General features: G+C 39.1%; 1 protein-coding gene and 1 pseudogene across 1 annotated transcript in view; one reads left to right on the top strand and one right to left on the bottom strand.

Moving 5' to 3' along the window:
- Positions 1–19038, top strand: part of EFHC2 (EF-hand domain containing 2) — a 197483-nt gene that overhangs the window by 109415 nt on the left and 69030 nt on the right. Inside the window, exons 10-11 of the mRNA XM_074391685.1 lie at positions 368–564; positions 3324–3454. Coding sequence (XP_074247786.1) covers positions 368–564; positions 3324–3454 — 328 coding nt within the window. The remainder of the gene's footprint in view (positions 1–367; positions 565–3323; positions 3455–19038) is intronic.
- LOC101029516 (ubiquitin-ribosomal protein eS31 fusion protein-like) lies at positions 13140–13603 on the bottom strand (annotated as a pseudogene).

The following is a 19038-nucleotide window of genomic DNA, read 5'->3' as shown; positions in this document are numbered from 1 at the left end:
TTCTTTTTCTTTTTCTTTTTTTTTTTTTTTTTTTTTTTTTGAGATGGAATCTTGGTATGCTGCTCAGGCTGGTTGTCTTGAACTCCTAGCCTCAAGCGATCCTCCTGCCTCAGCCTCTTGAGTTGCTGGGACTTCAGGCATATTCCACCCTGCCCAGCTTTGCTTTTTGTCTTGAACACCCTCACCTAGGAAGTCTTATTTCTTTGTTCACTCCCTCTTTCCTCCCTTAAGTCCAAAAATAACAGGCAATATGAGTTCACAGGTAACTTATATGGTGGTCTGTGCCTGAAGATAAGTAACTCTGAAGTCAATCAGATGCTTCTTTCAAGAATAAAGACTGCTCATGAACTTTTCTATTTTTCTATAGGAGTTACTGGTGGAATGTTCTTGAAAAGAAGTCGCGTTAAGAAGCCTGGACAACCAGTCTTTAAAAGTGAACTGTCTGAATATTTCAAGGCTGAGGAGTTCTACATTGGAGTCACAGTGAATGTGAATGGTTATGTGTTTCATTTGCTCAATGCTGATGAGTATACGTTAAAATACATGGAGCAGAATGTAGATAAGGTGAATTTACTTTGTATAATTCTTGACTTGCCTCTCAGCCCTCTGCAGTCTGTGTTTTTCTTTCTTTAGGGCCTTTTTCTTCTTCATCTTGCCACCAGTTTTACATTGTGCATTCACACATGTGGGCATGAATAATGGATCCGTGTGACTTGGCCACACGTCCCATCACAGAGGCCAGGTCCTTGTCTACTCTGTTTACATGCTGGGTTCTCCTCTGCCCAGCATCGCAGATTCCAGGCACAGGCAGGAGGCAGGGCCAGGGTTGAATCAAGTTTCCTGGGTTTTCTGCTGACACTAACAATGTTTTCAGAAAGAAATTCAACAACTATAGGAAAGGAAGAAAATCTGGTGCCACACACTGTGCCGTCCCAGTTAATTGGCACAGGCCAACAGAGAAGGCCAAGACCTGAACAAACAGAAATCTCAAGGGAACTGAATAGTTGCTGGGGCTGCACCTTCCCATAGCAGTAGCCACCTGAGGCCTAAATAAGGATTTAAGGATAAATTGACAACAGTGAGCTCAAATAGTGTTGTTGTTTTTTTTTTTTTTAAATAAGATGGCAGATGGGTACTGTTACTGCAAGTGCTATTAAGGCAATGCTGTTCAGTAAAAATAACATATTGATAAAATCTTGGTTTTACATGTGGACTAGTTCAGTGTGCAAACATATATATTTGGGAAGCATTGCCTAATATCGAAAAATCTATCTGGAAAATTTTATATTAAAAGTTTTCCTTTAAGCGATAATATTTATATACCATTTATATACATAGAGTGCCAATTTTGTCTCCTTTGTAGATAAAATGCCCGGGGTTAAGTTGCTAAGATCAATGTCTCTGTGTATATCACATCATTCCTATCAGTTTGGTATGATATGACTATATCACATCATTCATATCAGTTTGGGTCCTCTGAGAAGCAGATGCTAAAGCAGAACGAGAAGTGTGAGAGATGTCGTGGGGGAAGTTTCTAAGAAGGATAAAGGAGGAGGGGCCAGGAGTGGGCAGGAGGGACCTTCAGACCGGGAGGCAGGTTGAACCCCTGTGGAAGGAGAGAGAATGGAAGGAGGGGTGTGTAGGGAGAGCCTCAGCTGACAGTGCAGCTCTGGGAAAGTCTCAGCCAGGCTGATGGGGAGCCCCAGAGCACAGACTGCCTATCAGAGAGGTCCCCTGTCAGGCAGGAATAGCCTGGCTCTAGTCCCCCTGCTGTGCTTTGTATCATTGGGCAGGAACAGCCTGGGGAGAGGGTGGCCCCAGCAGCGACATTGCCTGTGAACTCTGTGCGAATCTGGAAGGTATGGCAGCTGGAGCCTGTCAGCCAACAGTGCTCTTCTCTCCAGGATCTCTCTTGACAGGTGGCCTGAGAAGTGCCCTCCATGGCTGCCACACCATCTCTTCATTTGTAGTTTTAGGGATTCAGGTTATCATAAAACCATGAACCAGTAGCTGTACGAAAACACTGAATCTAGACGAGAAACTTAGTCATTGAGAGTTTAGATTTCTGGAGACCAGCAGGCCTGGCTTGGGAACCTGACTCCACATTAATAGCTGAGGGACCTTACATATGTGTTTTTCCTGAGCTTCAGTTTCTTCATCTTTGGAATTGGAGGAACAGCAGTGCCTATTTCGTAGAATTGCTATGAAGATTAGATGTGATAATATGTATGAAGGGCTGAACTAACCATGAGGCCCATGGTAAGCTCAATTGGTACTGCTATTGTAAATTAGAGATTTTTTTTCCAAACAGAGGGTGAACCTATACCTTAATATAAAATATATATGTAGCATAAATATAAGATATAAAGGGTTTTTTTTTTTAACCTTTGGGGACAATAAAAGCAAGGTAGGACATTATCTGGTATCAGTATCCCAAGTGAAAACTGTATTATTTTAAAAATACCCTTAACAAAGACATTCTAAGCAGAGAAACATTGCTATCCTATTTAATATCAGCCTCAGGAATCTTTTCAAAAGAGCTAATAGATCCTGTCATGGAAATAGATGAAAAGAAATGAAAAAACGTGGGAGGGGTAGGGATCTGCGATAGGTGCCAAACCACCTGGATCATTCCCTGGTGGGAGAGAAGGATCTTTATACTAAACTGCCATCGATGTTTTAATTTTAAAATTTCCTCTTCTCATTTTTGATCTCTTAGCTATAATTATTTACGACCTTATGTTTAACTGCTTGCAAGAAGTATTCTTACCGAGTCAAAAAGCTAGTCACAGGGTAGGAGACAGGAACACTGCACAGCCCAGAGAATGAATGTGTGAGGGCAGCGGTGCCCACGTGCATCTTTGATATTCAGTCTTACTCTCGTCAGTGCATTGCCTAATGAACAACAGTTCCGGGGGGTGGGGCCCATTCTAAGGATCTAGAGAAAATAGAGATCTACGTATCCAGTTTTGAATCCCCATTTTTTCCGTTGGGATCTCCCAACATATTGGGCCAACATCCAAAGGTTATAGGGAGGAGACTGAGATAGAAGCAGGGGTTGTTTTCTGATCTCTGTGGCCTGCTGTTCCTTAAGCTCATTTCTCTCGGAGCTGGGGCCTATGCTGATGTGAACTGTCATCCAGAAGCTTTTACTGAAGAGATACAAAGCTAGTATGCCTTCTCAGTGTTGGTACCTTTGCAAAGACAAACCCGCTAACTTCATGTCCACAGTGTGAAGTCCTTTTGCTGGCCATCAGAAAGATTGGGCTCCTGAAGCGTTAGGAATATTTCAATATGTTTTTCTTTTCATTTCCCCCTCACAGTATCCTTTCAGTGACTTCGAACGTAGCCTGCAAAAGGTGAAGCAAGAGGAATCAAGATCCAGAGAGCTCAAGCAGGTATTTAGAGCTGCTGACTGTAAGCACACAAAGATGGTGGATTATAATACATTCAGGTAAGCCATGTTCTGCTAATAATAATCTGTTTTCCCCTCAAGATTGTCCAAAGAGCAGAAATAATTATTTCTTTCCTAATTAGTGAACTATTTTCTATTGGGAATTGGCATTTCTTTGAGTTTGTATTACTCTGTGGTCAAGTTTTGGCCACTAATACTCTAGTAAATGTTGTGAATTTACGTATAAAAGGGGTTTGTACATGGGAACAGAGGGGCAAAAGCATAGAAAGTCAGCTGGTCACATTGTCTTATGAATCATGGGGTTGAAGGATCAGCAGAATGCCGGGAATGGTGCAACTGAGTGAGAAAGACCAAAAAACGCAGCTAAGAGCACCTCCCCTCACCCAAATCTGGGGGACAAAGGAGGGACATCTCCAGGAATGTGATAAAGTTGGAAAAGAGTAAAAATGTTACCGATTATCAGAGCAGAGGTGATATGTATGCATATGTGCGCACTTGTGCTTACACATGTGTGTTCTGAAAGACATGAAAATAGAGGAATCGAGGGAAAAATATGTGACAGTAGTTGGAAATATTATAACAAATCATGATCAAGATTTTCTCTAAGGTGAAGCTGAATTCTGGGACTATCCAGTGGCTGACCTAGGCAAATTTCCAAACAGCAGAAACACAGAGAAATTTAAATCCAGGGTCTCAAACAATTGTGAGACTTCTTAGCCTGAAAACAAAGTGAATGGAGAGTAAATTAAATCATGGTTGGAGGACAAAGGGCACTTTCTCTTTAGGCTGAGAATTCCGGCTCCTGACAACTATAGTGGCTGAAAGCTATATACTAAACTCCGTTTGATGCAGTCAAGATGTGGGCTGAGAAATGAGGAAGTGAGCCCAGGAGAGGGTAGCAGGGAGGTCTTTCCAACTTTGTGTCTGCAATTGCCTCTTGCATCACTACCTGGTGGCCCAGAGCCCACCATTAGGCCCAGAGTGTCCCAAGAGCTCATTTGTTGTTTTAACAAAGCTCTTCTGTGTCTCCAAAAAGTTCTTTTGAGAGAAGCAGTCAGAGGACACATTTTTATTGTTTAGAATTCCCAACCTTCTGGGATCAATAAGAATTTATAGTTCTTTGTTATTGTTCATAGTCACATACACATGTTCATAGTGTTTTGGAAAATAAATGGAGACACTAAAGAGCAGAGACAATTACTCAGGCCATGGGCTAATGGAAAGCAGTGGAGGAGAAAACAAGAAATTTCCATCAGAAATGAGGGAGTGGTTTCGTTTTATTATTTGTGTCCTTTTACAAAAGCATCCATTTTCCCAACACTCGCAAAGTCTATTGGAAACACTTTAGTGAGTTTATAGGGCTTTTTGGGAAGCACTTAGGCCAGGCAGGCAATCCAAGGAGGAAAAAGTTGCTTTGCAGATGGTGGCCTGACCCTAATTCTGGGTGGGATAAAGGACCGCTACACTGTGATAGGAAGGGTGGCCTCAAGGAGCTGCATACTGAAAAAAAGGAGCTCCTGGTCCCAGAAATTCCTTAAAATGAAAGTCAGATCAGATTACACCTGGCTTGAGAAATCCTTCAGTGGCTTGCCATTGTCCTCACAGTAAGATCCAAACATTTGACTGCAGCCAGCAAGGCCTTGAGTGATGTGAGTCTGTTTGTATTTCCAGTGTCACCACCTCTTTTTCTCCAGTTCTGTCTTTTGGCCTCACTGACTGTCTTTCAGTTTCTCAAACACATCAAGCTCTTTCCTGCCTCTGAGCATATGCACACCCAGTTCCCTCTGCCTGGAATGCCCTCACCAGCGTCCTCTGCATGGCAAACTCTGGGACTGATTTCAAATGTCAGCTCCCAGAGGGGCTTTCGTTCACTCACGATCCTATGTAAAGTAGATCATCTGCTGTTATTCTTAGCCCCTTGTTTATATTTTTCACAGCACTTCGCACAACTTGCATTTATTTCATTTAGAGATCTGTTTAGTTGGGAGTGAGGTCTTTATGTGTGTGTGCTTGTGTGTGTTTTCTATTTGAATATGAGCTTTCTGAGGGCAGGGAGCTCAATGGTCTTGTGCCCCACGGCATCCCCTACTGCTGGGGTCAATACATACATACATAAATATATATATATATATATATAGTTACCAAATGAAATAATGAACCACTGAAGTTGTTCTCGGGGGTTCTAGTTTGGAGGTGATGGTATGGCCTCCAAATGAGTAGACAAAGAGTCTAGATGTTGTGATTTATATGACATGCTTGGTGCCGGGTGCTGAGCCCTCTGTCTTTGGAACTCCTCATTTGTGCTTGGCTCACAAGTGTGGGTCCCTGCATGTTGTCTTCAGCCCACTCTTTTGCTTCTCAAACTCTTCCCTGAGCAAAGAAAAAAGAACTACATAGCCCGTGTCTATCACATCATACCCTAATTCAATTCTTTGCTCAGTGCTTTTACTAGGTAATATTTTCTTTCCTTTATGTATGTGTGTAAGTGTGTGTGTGTTTGTGTGTGTGTGTGTGTATGTGTGTGTGTGTGTGTGTGTATTCTGGCTCTCCTCACCAGAATGTAACCTCTTTGAGGGCAGGGACCTCCTCTTTCTTGTTTTCTCCTTTAGCCTTATGACTTACCACAATGTCTGGCAAACAGTAGTGTTAATAAATACTAGTTGAATGGATACATTTTATCTAGCCCTCACTGCTTTAGCTCTGACCTGCAGGCTGATTGTCTCCATGCTAGTTCCTCAAGCCCAGACCTTTCTCCTGAACAATAAACCTGGAAATAATGAATACCTCTGGGACATATCCCCCTTGCATGTCTTTTAGGCATCCCAAAAATAACTTTCCCTAACTTGACCTCATTTTCTTCTTTCATAAAATGGCAGCTAGGAGACTGTATCCTGATAAAGGCCATCATGGGCATCCCCAAGAGCCCAGACCAGGGACTGGTTTTGTGTCTCCCCTCTCTCCTCTCATGACCTCTCCCACTCACCCGTTGAAATTGTACATCTTGAATTACCTCTAGAAGCTTTCCCTTCTTTCCATCCCCAGCTTCATGGTTGCAGTTCAGCTTTTCATCACTGTTTACTTGGACCATCTGGAAAGCAGTATAACTGATCTCTTTTTCTTAACTCTCATCTTCCAAAGTTTTGCCAGAGTAACCTTCCTAAACTCTGATCAGATCATTCCTCTGCTCTTAACCTTGCATCAGTGTGTCACCTGAGTTTGCCTACCTCTCTCTCCGTATTTCCATCTCACTCGAAGAATACTTTTGTAGAAGCCGCCATTTATTGAGCACTTACTGGGGGCCAAGCATTGTGCTAAACGTTTTACACCTACTATCCACGGGTAGCCTCCTGTCAAGTTGTTACTTGTCTGCTTCCCTGCCTCCACATCAGCTCCTGCCAAGTGCAATAGATGTTTGCTGAATAATTTAACGAAGGATCCTATTTCTAAAGGAATGTTTAGTCTAAAGCTTGCATCAGTGCAGTAAATAATTGATTACCTTGTACCAGGGAAGGGCCATCTGGCTCTCAGGGAAGTAAAGAGAAGCTAGGCCTGATCCTCACCAGCCAAGTGACTTGGGCAACTCACTTCACCTACCTGCATCTCACTCCTTTGTTTATATATTGGTCTTTGAGGTCCCTTCTAGGCTCTGACAACTAGAAACTCTGAAAATGTAAGTTTATAATATTCTTGTAAAATATTCTCTTTTCAAATTTGTGCACTGAGATGGTAGAGAACAACAGAGGCAGGCAAAGGCAGGATTGCAGCATAGGCCTATGGACTTGGCCCCTGCGGCCCTGACTTTCTCCTGCTTAGAAACCTGGCACTCTCATCATGTATCTGGGGCTTCAGGGCCCAGATCTGCTGCTCTGGGCAGTGGTCCAAGTCCCCGGCATTGCCCTTCTTCTCAGAGATGTGCATCTCCTCTCAGGAAAACCTTGAGGATAGGAGCTAATAAACTACCTCTGCATAAGGTGCCATGGTTGATAATGGACTCATGTATGGACCTCCCAGAGATATTTGCCTCAGAATACACCTGATGGAATGCAGGGACAGGCAGCCATCAGGAAACAGAAGTAGGGAATATTTTTTTTTTTTTTTTTTTTTTTTTTTTTTTTTTTTTTTTTTTTTTTTTAGACAGAGTTTTGCTCTTGTTACCCAGGCTGGAGTGCAATGGCGCGATCTCGGCTCACCGCAACCTCCGCCTCCTGGATTCAGGCAATTCTCCTGCCTCAGCCTCCTGAGTAGCTGGGATTACAGGCATGTGCCACCATGCCCAGCTAATTTTTTGTATTTTTAGTAGAGACGGGGTTTCACCATGTTGACCAGGATGGTCTCGATCTCTTGACCTCGTGATCCACCCGCCTTGGCCTCCCAAAGTGCTGGGATTACAGGCGTGAGCCATTGCACCCGGCCAGGAATTTTTTTTTAATGTTTTATTTGGGTAGGGAACATTTCTCTTTTGCCTTGTGGGAGTTCACTTCTGCTTCTATTTCATTGATCCTCTCTGGAATCTTTTTGGCATGGACTATCAGATTTGCCTATGAGAGCTGCTGATCGTTATCCAAGAGAGTGCAGAGAACCTTTCTCAGAGCCTTGGCATAGATATCTGGTGGCAGTGGTGGGCAGATTTTAGCAGGAAGCAGTGCAGGGACTAAGCTTGGCAGGCCTAGTATTTCAGGTAGTTGGAAACATGGGCAGGGTGGGGCTTCCCAGTGAGGGCCCTGGACTCTGAACCACAAGCAGCAGCAGCAGCAGCAGCACTGAGAGCCCAATGGTAAGGAAGATGTGGTCAGCCCATCTCTCTGGCCACCTCTCTGAGCCTTGGTCTATCCATCAGAGATGACACCTGGCCCCATGTAGCCAGTGTGTATTTGGTTAGCTGTGTGCTTATCTCTTCTCCCCACCTGGGGAAGCTGTCAGAGGGCAGGGCCCATGCCTGGTTCACTCTCGTGGCTTTTCCAGATACCTCCAGAACCCAGTGTATCAGGCCTCAATGAACATAGTGAATTATTACAGGGTTCTTCTTTAGGCCCCCATTATCAATTACAGGGTCAGTAGCTCTCCTGTGAACATCCATGTAAGAAATTCCTTCTAAGATTTAGAACCTCGAGGAAATTTCATCTCTTGCAAAACTAAAATTCTTTCTAAAAGAGGTAATATAACAGAAATAGTTCTTATCACTGGTTTTGGAATTGGCAAACCCAGATCTAGCTCTTGACTCTCTCGTTTGCCAGCTTCTTGGCCTTGGGGAGGCTGCTGAATAATTTTTTCCTCTGTAAAATGGGGACAGTAATACATAGGACACAGCTGTTGTGATGAATACATTTGATACTGGTATGTAGAATTCTTATTGTGGCTGATTAGTACACGGTGCATACTCAGAAAGTGAAAATGCTTTATCCCAATAGTTGCAAACTGGTGTCATAACAACAGTAATAGCAATCTACATCCTGTTTTTAGTATTTCAGTAAGCTTTACATTTACTCATCGTGGGGTCATTCAGAACATTCTTTAATAAATAAGGTTGAAAGAGAAACTCTAAAAACTTGTAGGCCTTGAAGATAGAAAATAATAAACATCATGTTGGTGGACCAAGGTGGGGAAACATTAATATAATCCACCCTATCGCTGTCCTTTACTTCACAGAAGCAGATTGTAAATTTAGTGCTTAGAACATGGTAATGGTCTCATCCTGATTTATCTAGGACAATTATCTCTCCCTTTATGTGGTTTTGCTCTATTTTTATTTGGACTACTCTGTGTACACTGCTATTGGTGTTTTTATTGTAAGCAGTCTAGTATTTTTTTAAGGAAGCCACTAGTCCGTGAATCTATATGAACAAAAGCAAAAGCAAAGACAAGTAAAATCCCAAAGCACTCAAACATAGGTTCTTATCATGAACCAAATAGATTATTTGACAGTATTCATAGCCTGTCTTCAAAATGAAAATCTCAATATATATTTTTGAAAACAGCATTTTGTACCTTCCTAAAAAGCATTAAATGTAAACATTGTGATGTTGTAGAAAGAATGCTGGCCTGGGAATCAAAAAGATGGAGACCTTTGATTTGATTCTGTCACTGGCTGTTGGTTGTGTTTGTATTGGTGAGGGCTTAGTTTTAAACAGGAATATCCTCTCTGGCTAGTTAAGCAAAAGAAAAGAATTTCTTAAAAGGAGCCTGGGTGGTTCAAACTGTCTTTGGAAGGGCTGGAGAAACAAGCTCGAGGCCGAACTATAGGAACAGTGCCCAAAACAGGGCCGTAGAACTTGTCTGATGAGAAAATGACCTCTGTTACCACCGCCACCACCCATGACTCATTGCTGCGCTTGCATTGCTGCCAAGAACTCAATTTTACCACAGCCATAACTACCACCACTTCTGGCAATCGTCCTTTACCACCCCTGAAGGCTGAGCTCCTTTGACATCAAACGTGGCCCGCCCTGAGCTGCTTTTCTTCTGTTGATCCCTTCTGAGGCACAGTCTTAAGAAAGCTCCCCTGATTGGTAGAGAGCCTGGGTCACCTGCATATTTCTAACTGCAAGGAAGTCTAGGAAATTGAGCTCTGACCTCTATGTTGGGGTGATAGGGAACTTAATGTGGGAATTTCCCCACATCAAATAAAAGCTATTTAAAAGATAGCTTTTGTAGAAAGTTTCAGTTAGACAGGATGAGTAAGTTCTGGAGTTCTGGAGATCTATTGTACATCATGGTGACTATAGTGAATAATGATGTATTATATACTTCAATTGCTAAGAGAGTAGCTCTTAAATGTTCTCACCACAAAACAATAAGCATGTGAAGTGGTAGATATGTGACTTAGCTTGAGTTAATAATTTCTAAATGTATATGTATATTAAATAATCACATGTGCTGTAAATACAAACAATTTTTAATTGTCAATTATACTTTAATAAAGCTGGGGAAAATAAAATAAACAAAAGGTACCCTCTTCATTTGCCATGAATACTGTAGGGATAGTAAATCCAAACCAACACGAGCCAAACAGGGAACACAATTATATGTTGGCATCAGGGACTAAAGTCTTTGTAACCAAACCAAGCAAATAACCTACCTAGTGTTAGGACTTTGAAAATATTGTTTTGACTCACCAAGGAGCTAAGCAAGATGCAAAGCCCTCCCCTACACACTGGGAATACTCCGAACCCCTCTGTGGTGACTGAGCAACACCAAGCTTCTGGAAGAATTGGCAAAACCCAAGCTATCTGAAATAATAAAAAGAAATTGTTGTTAATTTTTAACCTGTAAACTCTCTTAGAATTTGGTTTCTCCGAAATGCGTTATTTGCTTTGTGATGCTTGTTACTTGCTGTATCGATGATATTTGAGAAAATGAAGGATAATATGAAATGCTGAGATGAAATTTGTAACTTTGGCTCTGCTGAGCTGCAACTTGTAACTTTGGCTCTGCTGAGCTGCAGCTTGTAACTTTGGCTCTGCTGAACTGTTCTGGTAAAAACAGGAACTCTGTGAAAGGGACTAACCACATAGCTTGACTGCCGAAGAGAGATGACAGTGCGTAATAGGCTTCTCATTGCAGAGAGCCTATAAACGGACGTGTAATAGAGAGGCTTATTACCTGGATTCCTTTCCCAGGAAAGCCATATTGATTAGGGCCCTGGAAAGGGGATGCGAACCCTTATGGAGAGCCTATAAACAGACGCACGAGGGGCGTCTGTCTCTGTGGTTGAGATAAGGATGTAAAAGTCTTTCTTCTCCCACTGCTCCTCCAGCCTGCATGGAGGCCCCCTCCTCTTGGAGCTTTGTGGTCAGGCTGGTTGTTCTGTGTCAGATCCTGTTCCCCCTGTAGCTGTGAGCCCAAGATGTTCTTGCTGATAATCATAAGTTTATGTTTCAGCTGTATTCTTGCTAAGGTGTATGGTTTCTATGCTGATCCACAGAAAGTTATCTTTGCGTTGTTCTGCTTTTATAATACCACGTTGTGATTTTTGTGCACCAGTTTTTGCAAATATATTCTTTTTGTATAATTATCACTGAAACTTTGTGTAACTTCACTCCCCCTCCCCTATTGAAAGAGCACAATAAAAAACTGAGGTTTTCAGGGGTATGTCAGACAGCCATGGAGAGGCTTTTTGTGGTATCTCCACTGGACCCAGCTTTAAAGAAAACTTTTTTTCTGTCTCTCTTTCTCTTTCACCAACCACTTGATCACTTTGAGAGCTCTTAAATCCAATTGATATATTGGGAGCCAGTCTCGCCAATACCTACACTTGGCTACTTTTGCAATCTCTGATGAACCTGTCTGAGTTTCCATTGCCTTAAATGAAGGTATTGGATTAAATACAGGTTTATAGGTTGAAAGCTGGCAGTTATATTTTGTTTCGCTTTTGTTTAATATTTTTAAAATTAAGAGTTTAAACATAAGAATACATATATATATATATATATATATATATATATATATATATGGTGCCTCTTGGAAGATAGAAATTGGACCCTCATTTCTCCATGGCAACAATCTTTTGGGGGCGAATGGCACTTGTTCTCTTTAGGTAGAGCCTGTTCTCTGCATTTCTTCTCAGTCTCTACAAGTCTTTATTGTCTCACACCAGGGCACTTTCTCCTATTTATCTTACATACCTACCCAAGTAGGTACTAGACTCGGTAATTCTTGGATTAGATCATTATAAGGTACTTACCAGACATACAATTCCATTATTTTGTTACTGTAGGTACTGTGGAAATAGACATTTAGGAGTCACTGGATCAATAGTTCAAAATAGAACTGAAGATTGATTTTTTTTAAATTAGAACTCAAATATGATTGTATACTTGGAAAATCCAAAGCAATCAATTTTGAAATGGTTGGAACTATTAAGAGTATTCAGGAAAGTAGCTAAATATAAGAAAGCTATATACAGAACAATAGCTTTACTATATATCAGCAATAACTACTTAGGAAGTGTTCTAAAAAGGGGAATACTATTTGCTGTAGCAACAGAAATGAAATAATCTGGGAATAAATTGGACAAGAAACATTAAGACTAAAATGAATGCAGTTTTTTAAACTTTATGATATCTCTGAATGGGAAGACAATATTGTGAAAATTCTAATTTTCCAAATTAATCTATAGATTTCAAGCAATTCCCATCAGAATTACACAGTAGGCTTTTGCTGTTGCTGTTGTTAGATTTTGTTTTGTTAAACAGGGTTAGGGGAGATAAATTGACTGATTGATTATGAAGCTTCTTCAAGAAGAATAATAGATTAAGAATATACAATAATATGTTGAAAAGAATATTAAAATGTAGATACTAGAAAGGTATATGATTTACATACATTGAAAACATTTTCTAGCAAAGAAACAAAAATATCAGTGAAATACAGTGTAGAGTCCATAAAAAACCCATTTTTATGAACTTTTGTATAGGGTATGGAGAACATTCCAAATCAGTGGAGAAAGAATGGATTATTAATAAATATTTTGGTGACATGTGACTAGAAAATGCTTTTATACACTTATTTTGTAGTGGAGCACAGTTTCCAAAAGCCATAAAGGAAAGATTATATTGACTACAGAAAAATTTTATGTCTCTCTATACAAAAGATACCACAAACTTAAAAGACAAGGGAGAGACTAAGATTATATACATATATATATATATATGAACACATACATACAAATAGTCTTTATATATATATATATATATATATAGTTCACATATTTTATTAACCCGTACAGTTACTTGTCTTCTGGTTTGTTGAAACAGTAAGTCAGACAACATTTGCCACAATAACATCTGTCAAAGTGGCTTGCGATAAATACTCTAGCACCACATTCTCAGAAGGGCACTCTTGATGAAAGTGACTGATTTTGCCATTCTCACCCACCTTATAATATTTCAGGACAGCCACCTTAATCTTTCTCTTGTGCTTATTCTTCTCGGGAGTGGTATAGGACTTCTTCCTTTTCTTAGCACCACCACGACTTCTCAACACAAGATGAAAAATAGACTCCTTTTGAATGTTGTAGTCAGACAAAGTACATCCATCTTCCAGTTGCTTGCCAGCAAAGATCAGTCTTTGCTGATCAGAAGGAATTCCTTCCTTATCCTGGATCTTGGCCTTTACGTTTTCTATTGTATCCGAAGGTTCAGCCTTGAGGGTGATGGTCTTCCCCATAAGGGTTTTCACAAAAATCTGCATTTTGGTGGCGGCTCCATTGGAGATGGCGGATGGAAAAAAAAAAAGTGAGAAACTGTTTATAACCAGTGCAAGAACCAGGGGATTAACATTAAGTACTTAAGAATTTGTATAAAATCAACAGACAAAAACAGATCAAAGACAGGAATAGACAATTCACAGAAGAAATACAAATAGTCTTTAAACCTATGAAAAGATGCCCAATAATGACACAAGCTGAAACAATAATGAAATATTATTTCCACTTACTATATTGGCAACATTTAAAAAGAATAATATAACTGACTCCAGGTGAACATGTTGGGTAACAGGTACTCTCATTTTCCATTGATAGGAGTTTAAATTGGTTCAGCATTTTGCAGGGCAATCAGCAGAATGTGTCTAATGTTTATATTCTTTTACTTGGTAATGGCACATGTAGAAATTTTTTATTTGGAAAAATTTAGACAGGTGAATTGATAACTATATGGATATGTGCATGCACAATATTTATTGCAGCAAACTTTAGTAAACATTTGGAAAAACAAAATGCTCAACAATAGGGAAATAGTTAGATATATTTTATTGCACTAATTTAAGACAATATTTTTTAGCCGTTAGAAAGAATGAGGTAGACCACATACGCATACCAGAAAAAAATGTTTGATGTATCAGTCAGGATTGGCTAAGTAATGCTGCAGTAACAACAACCCCTTAATCTCAGGGAATTAAATAAACAAAGGTTTATTGTTTGCTGACTTAATGTATCTATTGTGGTTGTCAGGGGAATTTTGTTCATAGTAGCTACTTAGAGACTGAAGCTGACAGAATAGCCACTACCTTGAATGTTGCCAGTCACATCCATAAAGGAAAGAGAATTTTGAAGGGTCAGTACAACAAATTCTTACCTGGAAAGAAATACATATCATTTTGGCTGGCACCAGTTACAGCAGTCACAAGACACCACTCATGTGCTCAGAAGAAAGAGGGAAACCAGATCTTGGTGAACAGCTATGGTGGCTACCCCATTTGTGTTGTGCTGTTTTGTAGATAAAGCGAAGTCCAGAAGTATGTTAATATCCTACTTATTTCAAAAATGTCAAAGTTGTGTGTGCATGTATATTTATATAAATATTTCAAGGAATGTATATCCTTTAAAGAAATGCTAGTGGGCTACACACCAAGCTATTAGTAGAGTATGCTTCATTCCTTGATTTTTAATTTTTTTTACAATAAGCAATTATTTTTAAAAATTTTATTTAAATAAAATAAAACCTAAACAAAACAAAAAAGCCTGGGCAAAGAGCTTATTGAATATTTTTTTTATTTCTTGCTTCAGTTTCCAGAAAAAGTTGATGGTAGATGCTGGTAGAATGTTCTGAGCAAAAGTCAAGAGGCTTGGAATCATAGAGCAGGGCACAGGTTGTTGTAGTTGATACTCTATCTACTCTGATTATTGACTTCAGTCAAGTAATTGTAATGTGCTTACTTAAAATTCTTATTTTAGGGTCCACAATATTTTATGTTTATGCAATTACAAAGTTTCAGAGGTTTAAAGTTAAGTTTTGAGATGAAATAGTTTTTATAATTTTCAAATTCCTATCAAATTAGCAAGTCTTACCCTTCATTTTCTCTAACATGTTAGGAAAATTTTAAAACATCCAGAACATTTGGAAAGATTAAACAGTGGACACTACATATATTTACCATTATACCATTAACCTATTACTTTATTTGCTTTATCATGCATATCTCCATTTATACATCCTTATATCCATTTATTAACCCATCTTAATTTTGGTGTATTTAAAAAAAAAATCACAGACATCAGTTAGCTCTCTCTAAATATTTTAGCGTGCTTACTGTTTTAGTTTTTCTTTTGATGTAAAATTTATGTTCAATAAAATGCACAAACTTTATATATTTGCTGAGTTTTAACAAATGTACGTTTGTGCAACCCAAATCCCTACTAACACATTACCATCACTCCAGAAAGTTACCTCATGTTCCATCCCAGTCAATTTGGGTGCACATCCCCCATTCAAGCAGTAACTACTGTTCTGATTTTTTTTTTTTCACTGTAGGTGCTTTTTTTCTTTTTCTTTTTTCTTTTCTTTTTTTTATAGGTGGTTTTTCCCTGTTCTAGAATTTCACATGAATGGAATTATACAGTATATACTCTTTTGTGGCTTCTTTTGTTCAGTATGATTTTGAGATTCGTTTGTATTATAGAGTATATCAGTAATTCCTTTATATTACTGAGTAGTATTCCATTGTTTGAATATACCATCATTTGTTGATTCATTCCCCTGCCGATGGATACCTGGGTTGTTTATGATTTGGGGCTAATACGAAAAAACCTGGTCTGAATATTCCTGACACAAATATTTTTGTAAATATTTTTATTTCTCTTGGGTATATACCTAGGAATGGAATTGCTGGGTCATACATAAAGTAAGTGTATGTTTAGTTTTTTGAGAAACTGCCAGACCTTTTACCCAAGTGGTTGTATCAGTTTACATTTCCAAGTCTACATTTTCTGGTGGACTTGGACCACATTTCTGGTCTTTTATGGTTGTGGATTTTTGTGATGATCTGTTTAAGATGTCTTCAGCTGGCTCAAAGTCATCTAGATAGTTTCCTATGTTTCCCTTTAATAGCTTTATGGTTTTAGCTTTTGCTTTTAAGTCTATAGCTTATCTCAAATTAAATTTTGTATATGATGTGAAATAGGGATCAAAGTTCATCTTACTTAAATTCTTAAAATGCTTATTTGAAATTCTTATATTATGGGCCATCATATTTTATATTAAAGAAAAAATAATTCTCGAGCTTTAAAGTATAATTTTGAAATGGAAGAGTTTTCATAATTTTCAAATTCTTATTCAATTACTGACATCTTACTTATACTTTTTTTTCTTATTCTGTGGTATACTTTCGACTATTAAAATATCAAATTCTCCTTTGCATAGGAAGCTAAAATACTGGCCTTTTATTTTCTCAAATCTTACAGTTTTCAATAGTTTCCTTATGTAATACATTCATATTTCTTGAAAATTGAAGTATTCTCACAAAATAATGTCCCAGTTAACTGAGGAATGCTAGATACCAATAATCTTATTAATTGAAGGAAACTGTACCACACATATAGTAGATTATACTTTCCAAAGATTGGTTCAACAGTATCTCCCATCCAACATGCTCACCTGTAATGTGAACTTGACCCTTCTACTGAGGGATAGTGCTGTGTCATTTCCCCTTGAATCTTTTTAAATTTACAATTTTTTTTATTTTTATGGGTGCATAGTAGGTGCATATATTTATGGGATACCTGAGATATTTTGATAAAGGCATGCAATGCATAATAATCACATCTTGGAAAATGGGGTATCCCCTTAAGCATTTATCGTTTGTGTTACAAACAATCTAATGACACTCTAAAGTTATTTTAAAGTATGCAATTAAATTATTATTGACTATAGTCACCCTGTTGTGCTATCAAATATTAGGCCTTATTCATTTATTCTGTTGTTTTTTTTTTTTTTTTTTTTTTTGTTCCCACTAACTATCCCCACCTGCTGCCCTCCCCTCTCACCCCGTACCCTTTCTATTCTCTGGTAAGCATCCTTCTGCTCTCTATCTCCATGGGTTTGATGGTTTTGACTTTCAGATCCCACAAATAATTGAGAACATGCGATGTTTGTCTTTCTGTGCCTGGCTTATTTCATTTAACATAATTACCAAATCTCGTTCTTTTTTCTGGCTGAATAATACTCCATTGTGTGTAAGTACCACATTTTCTTTATTTGCTTATCTGTTGATGGACACTTAGGCTGCTTCCAAATATCGGCTATTGAGAACAGTGCTGCAACAAACATAGGAGTGCAGATATTTTTTCGACATTCTGATTTCCTTTCTTTTGGGTATATATAACCAACAGTGGAATGCTATATTATATGGTAGCTCTATTTTTAGTTTTTTGAGGAACCTCCAAACTGTTCTCCATAATAGTTGTACTAATCTACATTCCCACCAACAGTGTACGAGGGTTCCCTTTTCTCCACATCCTCTCCAGCATTTGTTATTGCCTGTGTCTTGGGTTTTAGCTGGGGTGAGATGATATCTCATTGTAATTTTGATTTGCATTTATCTGATCATCAGTGATGTTGAGTATCGTTTCATATGCCTGTTTGCCATTTGTATGTCTTCTTTTGAGAAATGTGTATTCAAATCTTTTGCTCATTTATAAATCGTATCATTAGATTTTTTTCCCCCTATAGAGTTGTTTGAGCGCCTTGTATATTCTAGTTGTTAATCCCTTGTCAGATGGGTAGTTTGCAGATATTTTCTCGCATTCTGTGGGTTGTCTCTTCACTTTGTTGATTGTTTCCTTTGTTGTGCAGACGCTTTTTAACTTGATATGATCCCATTTGTCCATTTTTGCTTTGGTTGCCTGTACCTATGGGGTATTACCCAAGAAATCTTTGCCCAGACTGATGTCCTGGAGAGTTTCTCAATGTTTTCTTGTAGTAGTTTCATGGTTTGAGGTCTTAGATTTAAGTCTAATTCATTTTGATTTGATTTTTGCATATGGTGAGAGATAGGGGTCTCATTTCATTATCTTGTATCTGGATATCCAGTTTCCCCAGCACCATTTATTGATGAGACTATCCTTTCCCCAGTGTATGATCTTGGCACCTCCCCTTGAATCTTGAGTGGGCTTGTGACTCACATGTAACCGATAGAAGATGACAGAAGTAATGCTGCGTGACTTCTGAGGCCAAGTTAGAAAAGATGTGGGTTGTACATTGTCTGGTGTGACAGTTCCCTTTGGAGCTTGAGCTACCGTGTGTGTAAGAGGTCCTGCCACCTTGAGACTACTATGCTATGAAGAAGCCCAGGCTACGTGGAGAAACCACATGTGTGTGGTAATTCGACTGGGAGCCCAAGCTGATATCTCAGCTAATGGCCCTTGTCATGCATAATTCAAGCCTCTAGTTATAGAATCTTCCAAGTTAAAGCCCCAGACATTCTTCTGTGCTCTGTCTGAACTGCTGACCCTCAGAAACCACGAAAATAGCAAAATGGGTGTTTTAAGCTGTTGATTTTTAGGTTTGTTTGTTAAAAAGCAATATTAACTGAAACAGCATGCACCGATGCATTCCAGGGAAATGAAATACTGAAACTGTACTGCACTCAAGCAAAGTATTTAATTTTTGGTTATTCGGAGAACAATTTGATATCCTTTAGTGACTCAAAGTCATGGCTTTCCAGTTTTTTAATGGCAAGGGTAGAGAAATCTCATGCCACATCTTGGAAGAATCTCTTCTTAAAAGACCTCCCCTTAGGGGAATGTCAGGCACCGGGGCCTATTGGGGGAGGGGGGGACTAGGCGAGGGATAGAAGAGGGGGGGATTTGGAAGGGATAACATTAGAAGAAATAGGTAGATGATGGGGGG

The sequence above is a fragment of the Saimiri boliviensis genome, chromosome X (genome assembly GCF_048565385.1).
Source record: "Saimiri boliviensis isolate mSaiBol1 chromosome X, mSaiBol1.pri, whole genome shotgun sequence".
Lineage (NCBI taxonomy): Eukaryota > Metazoa > Chordata > Mammalia > Primates > Cebidae > Saimiri > Saimiri boliviensis.
Note: the sequence above shows the minus strand (reverse complement) of the source record. Positions and strands in the feature narration are given on the sequence as shown.